General features: G+C 46.0%; 1 protein-coding gene across 2 annotated transcripts; it reads right to left on the bottom strand.

Moving 5' to 3' along the window:
• Window positions 1-1,786: 1,786 nt before the first annotated feature.
• Window positions 1,787-4,301, bottom strand: LOC126988388 (zinc finger protein 239-like). 2 transcript variants are annotated; one of them, XR_007741870.1, is made up of 2 exons: window positions 2,896-4,301; window positions 1,787-2,782 (listed from the first exon to the last, which is right to left on the bottom strand). XR_007741870.1 is itself a non-coding variant. In XM_050846453.1 (2 exons), the coding sequence occupies exons 1-2, from the start codon at window positions 4,294-4,296 to the stop codon at window positions 3,049-3,051; spliced, it is 996 nt and encodes a 331-aa protein (XP_050702410.1). In that variant the 5' UTR covers window positions 4,297-4,301; the 3' UTR covers window positions 1,787-3,048. The 2 variants fall into 2 exon arrangements, 1 of the variants encoding a protein (XP_050702410.1); XM_050846453.1 differs by having other exon boundaries at window positions 1,787-3,685; window positions 3,938-4,301.
• Between the last annotated feature and the right edge of the window lie 6,581 nt (window positions 4,302-10,882).

The following is a 10,882-nucleotide window of genomic DNA, read 5'->3' on the forward strand; positions in this document are numbered from 1 at the left end:
GGAAAGATAGATGTTGATAGGCAGAGACGAAAGAGTTTGACCAGGCAGGGTGTCAGCACAGAAGCACAGTTTTTAAGGACAATATATATATATATATATATATATATATATATATATATATATATATATATATATATATATATATATATATATATATATATATATATATATATATATATATATATATATATATATATATATATATATATATATATATATATATAGATAGATAGATAGATAGATAAATAGATAGATGCGTTCCAGAAGGGACCGTGCAGTAAATTTTGGGCAATGTAAGGATGATCACTCCCAGTACTGGAGTAAACTGGGTAATTATTGAAAATCACTCCGCACCTCCAAAATATGATATTACGCCTTCATATTGTACTTAAGGGACGAAATACATGTTCCTTATCTATAATATGATAATAATTACCATAAACTGTACATACACTATGTTAAAGGATGGGAGTTGATTGAGTAAACCTCGATCTCTTTGGAGTAGTAAAACCCCGATTATCCGAAATGGAAGGGGGGAAGCCTCTTTCGGATAAGCCGATTTTTCGGATAATCCGGATTTATGGCCGCCATATTGATCGCCGCCAGTTTGATCGTCGGCATTGTGGCGTTGCAACTGCCGCCGACTGACGATGTAAACAATGAAACCAAACAAACACACGCTATGCTAAACAAAGTAGTACGCTTAAAACATGTGATGTAAATGTTTTATTGTATGTTTGTCTGTGTGTCTCCTTGTCTGGACCAGTGTATGTTGATACTTGTGAGCGTTGCAGATCTGAATTGTGAATGTTGCAGAGTGCGATTGTGAATGGTTGTGCAAGCTTGCAAGTGTGACCTTGATGCATCGTGCAGGTGGAGACACAGTATGATGACTCATATTATCGCGCAACTCGTATGTTGGAAGGGGAATGTGGCATGGAGTGGAGAGGGGAGTCGTGTTTGTGTCGTTGTCTTGAGAGTACGGTGTGAGAGTCGTGCAGTAGTTTGTTCGTTTCGCCGCACCTACGTCCTTGCTGGGGCGAAGGTGCGGACGTGGTGTTGTTGAGAGTTTGTTTAATGTTTTTTGTCTAATACATTGATCTATTCGTTACAAGCTATTTCGGCAATACGTATTAGAAAGCATATTCATTTTAACTGTTCTTATCAATTTTAAATGTGTTAATATAGTACATATGTAGTTACTTTTATTTATTTTTGATGTTTTATAACGTTTTAGTATATAATTTTTTTTTTTTAATTGCATTATCCAGATCAATTTCGGATAATCTGGTTTTTCGGATAATCCGCTTTCGGATAATCGGGGTTTTACACTACCACATGCTGGAGAATCCGATGGGCGCTTGGAAGCCATGGTTAGTTGGTAACACACTGAACGAACGGGGAGAGAGACGCTACCACAGCCGTGCGTGGGTAAACAATGAGCAGCGCGGCCTGGGTGGCGATAAACACCTAGTGACGCCTAGTGGCTGCATTACTGAAATAAATCAGCCGCGCGAAACTTGATTTTCTTGCAATCGTGTTATTTTAAGAAATCTGTGTAATATGAGGAAAAAAACCTATTTTTTGACACCGTGCTATTTTTAATTCGTGCAATTTAAAGTCGTGCAAATCAAGGACTCCGTGTATATATATATATATATATATATATATATATATATATATATATATATATATATATATATATATATATATATATATATATATATATATATTCACAGAAGAACTTGCAGGAAAGCAGACACTTAGGATGAACAATAGGACCAGCATTGCCACGATCATTTTTATTTGTCAACGTTTTGACTCGTCCATGAGTCATCATCAGGACTAGAAAGGGATATAAAATCACGATAAAACAATACAAACATACAAACATATTGCCCTCTCCATTTTCTAATCTAATCCCACATTTTGTCAATCTCTAGACGAAGATGAAGTTGCCTTTTTACGGAAACTCGCCCCAGATCAAGACCTTATTGTATGCAAACCTGATAAGGGTAAAGGAGTTGTTTTACTCAATAGGAAGGATTACATAGACAAAATGGAGAACACACTGAACGATTCAACAAAGTTTGTCAAAGTGAATGACCAAACCTTTCCACTTTTGCAAACAGGAGGATGGAATCAATAACCATTTACAGACTCTTAAATCTAAAGGCGTTTTAACGATGACATGTATAACCATTTATATATATCTGGTGCTCAACCTGGCATAATTAATATTCACACACACACACATTAATATTCTAAGATAAATTTGCACTTATCTTTGGGACTGGACACTTATTTCTGTAAGCGAACACTGTACTACATGACAAAATGGTCATTCCAGCGGGGGCTTTGCAGCTGTACCGTGGGCCTGCCTGTCCCACACGCCAGACTGGAGAGCTGCAGGAAAGGCACACTTAGAAGACTTAGTGTAAACTGTTGAAGTGCTGACAAAGAGAAAAATAGCAATGAGCAATTATCCAACCAACAAAAGACAACTTATGCCATTAAGGGTTAAACAGAGGACAGCATCCACAAGCCACAGGCAGCCGGGGGTGAGAACAGGGAGCACACTACACTGGCACACACACACTACTTGTTACAATGGGTCAGTGTGCTCCTTCATGCCACACACTGCCCTTCACCACAACCACCACCACCACTTCAGCCGGGGGTGAGAACAGGGAGCACACCACACAGGCACACACACACTAATTGTTACAATGGGTCAGTGTGCTCCTTTACACCACACACTGCCCTCCACCACCACCACCACCTCAGCCGGGGGTGAGAACAGGGAGCACACCACGCTGACACACACACACTAATTTTTACAATGGGTCAGTGTGCTCCTTTACACCACACACTGCCCTCCACCACCACCACCACCTCAGCCTGGAGTGAGAACAGGGAGCACACCACACTGGCACACACACACACACTACTTGTTACAATGGGTCAGTGTGCTCCTTCATGCCACACACTGCCCTCCACCACCACCACCACCATCTCAGCCCCCACCTATACCCCACACACAGCACCTCAGAAGTGAGTCTTCATGTGCCGGGCAATGTCCCCCTTCATCTTGAAGTGCTTCCCACACACATCACACTTGAACTCTCTCAGGCCAGTGTGTCTGAAGGTGTGACACTCCAGGGTGTGCTTCTCTTTGAACCTTTTACCACATTCCAGACACTCATGAGGCCTTTCACCAGTGTGTTCATAAGTGTGCACCTTGAGCTGGGTCTTCGTAATGAATGTCTTACCACAAACCCCACACTCATGAGGTCTTTCACCAGTGTGTGTACGCGTGTGTGTGTTGAGGGTACCCTTATGTGTAAACCTTTCTCTGCAAACCCCACACTCATAAGGCCTTTCACCAGTGTGTGTACGCATGTGTGTGTTAAGGGTACTCTTCTGTGTAAACCTTTCTCCACAAACCCCACACTCATAAGGCCTTTCACCAGTGTGTGTACGCATGTGTGTGTTAAGGCTATGCTTATATGTAAACCTTTGTCCACAAACCCCACATTCATGAGGCCTTTCACCAGTGTGTACACGCATGTGTGCATTAAGGTTACCCTTACGTGTAAACTTTTCTCCACAAACCCCACATTCATGAGGTCTTTCACCAGTGTGTGTACGCATGTGTGTGTTGAGGCTACCCTTCTGTGTAAACCTTTCTCCACAAACCCCACATTCATGAGGCCTTTCACCAGTGTGTGTAAGGGTGTGGGTCTTGAGGTGACCCTTTGTATTGAACCCTTTGCCACACTCTTGGCATTCATGAGGTCTTTCACCAGTGTGTATAAGGGTGTGTGTCTTGAGGTTACTCTTTGTATTGAATCTTTTGTCACACTCTTGGCATTCATGAGGTCTTTCACCAGTGTGTGTACGCATGTGTGTGTTGAGGCTACTCTTCTGTGTAAACCTTTCTCCACAAACCCCACATTCATGAGGCCTTTCACCAGTGTGTGTAAGGGTGTGGGTCTTGAGGTGACCCTTTGTATTGAACCTTTTGCCACACTCTTGGCATTCATGAGGTCTTTCACCAGTGTGTATAAGGGTGTGTGTCTTGAGGTTACTCTTTGTATTGAATCTTTTGTCACACTCTTGGCATTCATGAGGTCTTTCACCAGTGTGTGTAAGGGAGTGGCTGTTAAGGTCACTCTGGTATCTGAACCTTTTACCACATTCTTGGCATTCATGGGGTCCTTCAGCAGTGTGTGTGGGTGTATTTGCTGAGGTCATCCTTCCCAGGGAGTCTTTCCCCACACGCTGGCCACTCATGGTTTCCCTCACCAGTGTGTGCAAGGCTGTGTCTGCTGAAGTTGCTCCCAGTTTCAAATCTTGTCACACTCAAACTTTCCTTTTCCTTTGTGGCTGGAGATGACAGAAGCAAGGTGGTGTTGTTGTTCTTGTTGTTGTTGGTGGTATTGTTGCCTTTTTTTTTTTGTTGTTGTTGTTGGTGGTGGTGGTATTGTTGTTGTTGGTGGTGGTGGTGGTATTGTTGTTTTTGTTGTTGTTGGTTTTGGTGGTATTGTTGCCTTTTTTGTTGTTGTTGTTGTTGTTGGTGGTGGTATTGTTGTTGTTGTTGGTGGTGGTATTGTTGTTGTTGTTGGTGGTGGTGGTATTGTTGTTGTTGTTGGTGGTGATATAGTTGTTGTTGTTGTTGGTGGTGGTAGAGGTGGTTCTTCTGGTCCTCACAGCAGTGGCAGTGTTCCTGCTGGTACCGACTACTCAAGCTGCTGCCCGGCTTGGCAGCCTCCCCTGCCCACCACTCCTGGGGTGAGGAACCTCAGGGTAGCTGCAGCAGCTGGCAAGAGTCCTGTGCTAACCCTTGGTGCTGTGGTCCTCTCCTCAGACACTCACCTCAGCACCAGCACCAGTGGTGGCCGTTGGGACACACAGGGTGCTGTGCTGTCCCTTGGTGCTGTGGTCCTCTCCTCAGACACTCACCTCAGCACCAGCACCAGTGGTGGCCGTTGGGACACACAGGGTGCTGTGCTGTCCCTTGGTGCTGTGGTCCTCTCCTCAGGGCCTCACCTCAGCACCAGCACCAGTGGTGGCCGTTGGGACACACAGGGTGCTGTGCTGTCCCTTGGTGCTGTGGTCCTCTCCTCAGACACTCACCTCAGCACCAGCACCAGTGGTGGCCGTTCGGACACACAGGGTGCTGTGCTGTCCCTTGGTGCTGTGGTCCTCTCCTCAGGCCCTCTCCTCAGCACCAGCACCAGTGGTGGCCGTTGGGACACACAGGGTGCTGTGCTGTCCCTTGGTGCTGTGGTCCTCTCCTCAGGCCCTCTCCTCAGCACCAGCACCAGTGGTGGCCATTGGGACACACAGGGTGCTGTGCTGTCCCTTGGTGCTGTGGTCCTCTCCTCAGGCCCTCTCCTCAGCACCAGCACCAGTGGTGGCCATTGGGACACACAGGGTGCTGTGGTCCTCTCCTCAGGGCCTCACCTCAGCACCAGCCCCAGTGGTGGCCATTGGGACACACAGGGTGCTGTGCTGTCCCTTGGTGCTGTGGTCCTCTCCTCAGGGCCTCACCTCAGCACCAGCCCCAGTGGTGGCCGTTGGGACACACAGGGTGCTGTGCTGTCCCTTGGCACTGTGCCAGGTCAACACACTTCCTGGAACACAAGAGTTGAGGTGTTAGTGCAGTGCTTTGTTCCATCACAAGGATACAACAAGATATGAGGAGAGTACAGGAGGCCAGACGGCCTGCTCCTGGCAGCTCCTGAGAGTGGCTCACATCCATCACACAGTCACCACCCACTTTAGCATTTATATCTCCCATTATAATAAGTTTCCTTTCTTTCTCAAAGCTCTTCAGACATGTATTCACTTCCTCCCCAAAAGCTTCCCTTTCTCTCAGTCCTGTTTTACTTTTCACATTTACTGGTGCATAAGTACACACCCATGCATACTTTACTAAACCTACTTTTCCTTTCACCAACACAATTCTTAATCCCTTCCAACCATAATCAGTCACACCATTCGACACTCTTTCAGACATCACAATACGGAGCACATCCTTCCTTACTCCTGCCTCTATACTTCTCATCCATCCCCCCTAGGCACACCCTATACACACACACACACACTACATATATATATATATATATATATATATATATATATATATATATATATATATATATATATATATATATATATATATATATATATATATATATCGGACAAGTAGGATGAAAAATAGGACCAGCGTTGTCACGAACTTCTTTATTTGTCAACGTTTCGACTCATTCATGGGTCATCATCAGGACAAGAAAGGGACATATTATCATGATAAAACAATACAAACAATGTGCGTGAACTTTAAAGGCACTACATTTGAAAATTTAAATGACAAGTACAAATTTGATTGTGGGGCTCTTTTAAAAGAAAACAGTACGTTACAACAGAAAACTGCAAAGAAAAGGCATAACTTAACAATATAGAAAACATAAACGAACCTCTAAAAGCAGACTGGAGAGCTGCAGGAAAGGCACACTTAGACGACTTAATGTAAACTGTTGAAGTGCTGACAAAGAGAAAAATAGCAATGAGCAATTTTCCAACCAACCAAAGACAACTCACGTCATTATAGTCCTTGAGCCCGGGGCGAATTTTTGACATATCGGTACCACCCGAGGTGACTAATAATCTTTGGTATATTGGACTTTCTATGTATCTCTAGTTTATGTTTTGATGTGATAACCCTTGGCAACTGGCAGCTTAATGGGGGATATCGCTCCTTGAGTGGATACAAACTACTGCAAATGTTAAAAATATTAATAGTTCCACACATTCTGTTAGATATGCATCAGTGCACATGTAATTAAAAAAAACACTAATCATCATTAGTATCATCATCCACATCAGAGTATGTTACATCTGCTTGTGGCTCGTCTTCACTGGCCTGATTGCCACAGGTTTGCAGTCTGCACATTTATGTACACTTGAGGCCATCGCTGAGACAGGTGCATGCTGGTAGTTTACACGAGCGTGAACACTTGCAAGAAAGAAACTGTAGAATAACATCAGGTGCAGGGGAGCCACACATCCACTCAACTACCAAATTCCCATCGTCATCGGTTGCCCAGCCATGATCAGTTGAGCTTGGAACACGTGTTGAAGGCTCCAGACATCTCTGCCATGTGGCAGCCTGATAATTTGCACAAAGTATATGCATGGAGAGGCAATCCTTACAAGGAGGAAGTTGACTCGAGTCCACTTCTCCACGTCTGACACAGAAGATTTGGCAACGAAGGTTGTTTACCTTTGTTGTGTGGGTGCAGGGAAGATACATACGACAGGTGATCTCTTCCATTTTCTCTGAAAGTTCTTCAAATACGATCCATGAGCGTCCAAGTTCAGTGAAGGCCTCTTGATATGTTTGGTCAGATTTCAACTGCTTGAAGGTTGTAATCTTCCCCCGGCCAGCGAATGTACTTACTGTGTCACAACCTGTGAAGGCATGCACACCAATAAGAGCACTACAGACGCTTCTCACCAGTGCATTGCTGAGCTTAGTGATGTCAGTGAACTTTGTCCGGGCCTTTGTTCCACACTTTTGGTACATTTGACAAGGAATTTTATTCCTCGAGGTTGGGCGTTCTGTATCATCTCCGCCAGTTCTTCTCCCCCGCACAATTGCTATCCACATACAGGGGCCTTGTCCGCCCTTGTATGGAGTATGCATCTCACATGTGGGGGGGCTCCATTCACACAGTGCTATTGGACAGAGTGGAGTCTAAGGCTCTTCGTCTCATCAGCTCTCCTCCTCGCACTAATAGTCTTCTACCTCTTAAATTCCGTCGCGATGTTGCCTCTCTTTATATCTTCTATTGATATTTTCACGCTGACTGCTCTTCTCAACTTGCTAACTGCATGCCTCCTCTCCTCCTGTAGCCTTGCCTCACACGACTTTCTAATCAAGCTCATCCCTATACTGTCCAAACCCCTTATGCAAGAGTTAATTAACCAGCATCTTCACTCTTTCATCCCTCATGCTGGTAAACTCTGGAACACTCTTCCTTCATCTATATTTCCTCCTGCCTATGACTTGAACTCTTTCATGAGGAGGGTATCGGGACACCTCTCCTCCTGAAATTGACCTCTCTTATTGGCCACTCCTCTGTACTCTACTCAGGAGCAGTAAGTAGTGGGCTTTTTTTTCATTATTGTTTTCTTTTTATTTTCACGCCCTTGAACTGTCTCCATTTCAGTAAAAAAAAAAAAAAAAAAAAAAAAAAAAAATCCCGATGCACAGAACAATCACATCTGTGTCCTCAGCAGTGACAATCAGTGATCTGTAGCCAGACTGGTGCATGGAGAGCATGAAGAAGAAGGCAGGTATCAGCTTCTTGTGATGATCTTAGCTCTGGTACCTCTTCCCACTGCTCTCTTGTGTACTTAAAGCATGTATGCTCACAGTTAATGTAAAGTTTCTTCTCCATGAGTTTCTCTCTGTGTTGTAGGCCCTTCCACTCATCCACGATGAACTTGATCAGGGCTGTTTTGTTGGCAGGACTACGCAGGAGCTTTTGGCAATGCTGGATCTTGTGTCCAGGTGCAATATTCTTGAATTGGATTCCTGTATCTGCACCTCTGTTCATTCGCTCAGCATTTTTGGCGGACATATCCCTGTAGACATCAAAGACGACATCTATGTGATGACTCTTGGACCCTTCATGTAGTACATGGGACAGGGCTGATTCTGCCAGCTGCAAGAAGGTCTGGTCATTCCCTTTCAACTTCTGGACCAGTGCCATCCCATCATTGATGTTTGCTGATGGTTCTTCAATTTCTTCTGCTGGGAAACATTCTTCTCTATCTCCCTTGCCAGAGCTGCTTTGTTGGTCTTGTGAAGTGACGCATCACCATTAGCTAAAGCCCAAGGTAAAGGACCAAGTGGATGGGATAAGACGTCGCTCATCTGAAGCTTTCTGCTCTCTGCAATGAGAACCATCTGGCCAAACAGTTTCCTGTCAGCCTTTAGCACCACCTTTTTGCCATGACATTTGCTTTTTGGTTTCTTTCTGATATCAGCTTGGGGTGAGAACCCCCATGCCACACACTGCCCTCCACCACCACCACCACCACCTATACCTCCACACACAGCACCTCAGAAGTGGGTCTTCATGTGCTTGGCAATGTCCATCTTCATCTTGAAGTGCTTCCCACACACATCACACTTGAACTCTCTCAGGCCAGAGTGTCTGAAGGCGTGACACTCCAGGATTCTCTTCTCTCTGAACCGTTTACCACATTCCAGACACTCATGAGGCCTTTCACCAGTGTGTTCATAAGTGTGCACCTTGAGCTGGGTCTTCGTAATGAATGTCTTACCACAAACCTCACACTCATGAGGCCTTTCACCAGTGTGTGTACACATGTGTGTGTTGAGGGTACTCTTATGTGTAAACCTTTCTCCACAAACCCCACACTCATGAGGCCTTTCACCAGTGTGTTCATAAGTGTGCACCTTGAGGTGGCCCTTCCTAATGAATGTCTTACCACAAATCCCACACTCATGAGGCCTTTCACCAGTGTGTTCATAAGTGTGTTTGTTGAGGCTACTCTTCTGTGTAAACCTTTCTCCACAAACCCCACACTCATGAGGCTTTTCACCAGTGTGTGTAAGGGTGTGTTTGTTGAGACTACTCTTCCATGGAAACTTTTTCCCACAAGCTTCACATTCATGAAGTCTTTCACCAGAGTGTGAGAGGGTGTGTCTGTTGAGGCTATCCTTTGTACTGAACCTTTTGCCACAGTGATGGCATTCATGGGGTCCTTCAGCAGAGTGTGTGGGTGTATTTGCTGAGGTCATCCTTCCCATGGAGTCTTTCCCCACACGCTGGCCACTCATGGTTTCCCTCACCAGTGTGTGCAAGGCTGTGTCTGCTGAACTTGCTCCCAGTCTCAAATCTTGTCACACTCAAACTTTCCCTTTCCTCTGTGGCTGGAGATGCCAGCAGCAAGGTGTTGTTGTTGTTGTTGGTGTTGTTGTTGTTATTGGTGGTATTGTTGTTGTTGTTATTGTTGTTGTTATTGTTGTTGTTGGTGGTAGTGGTTCTTCTGGTCCTCACAGCAGTGGCAGTGTTCCTGCTGGTCCCGGCTACTCAAGCTGCTGCCCGGCTTGGCAGCCTCCCCTGCCCACCACTCCTGGGGTGAGGAAACTCAGGGAAGCTGCAGCGGCTGGCAAGAGTCCTGTGCTGTCCCTTGGTGCTGTGGTCCTCTCCTCAGCACCAGCACCAGTGGTGGCCGTTGGGACACACACGGTGCTGTGCTGTCCCTTGGTGCTGTGGTCCTCTCCTCAGACACTCACCTCAGCACCAGTGCCAGTGGTGGCTGTTGGGACACACAGGGTGCTGTGCTGTCCCTTGGTGCTGTGGTTCTCTCCTCAGGGCCTCACCTCAGCACCAGCACCAGTGGTGGCCGTTGGGACACACAGGGTGCTGTGCTGTCCCTTGGTGCTGTGGTCCTCTCCTCAGGGCCTCACCTCAGCACCAGCACCAGTGGTGGCCGTTGGGACACACAGGGTGCTGTGCTGTCCCTTGGTGCTGTGGTTCTCTCCTCAGGGCCTCACCTCAGCACCAGCACCAGTGGTGGCCGTTGGGACACACAGGGTGCTGTGCTGTCCCTTGGTGTTGTGGTCCTCTCCTCAGGGCCTCACCTCAGCACCAGCACCAGTGGTGGCCGTTGGAACACACAGGGTGCTGTGCCGTCCCTTGGCACTGTGCCAGGTCAACACACTTCCTGGAACACAAGAGATGAGGTGTTAGTGCAGTGCTTTGTTCCATCACAAGGATACAACAAGATATGAGGAGAGTACAGGAGGCCAGACGGCCTGCTCCTGGCAGCTCCT

This window comes from Eriocheir sinensis, chromosome 69 (assembly GCF_024679095.1).
Source record: "Eriocheir sinensis breed Jianghai 21 chromosome 69, ASM2467909v1, whole genome shotgun sequence".
Classification (NCBI taxonomy): domain Eukaryota; kingdom Metazoa; phylum Arthropoda; class Malacostraca; order Decapoda; family Varunidae; genus Eriocheir; species Eriocheir sinensis.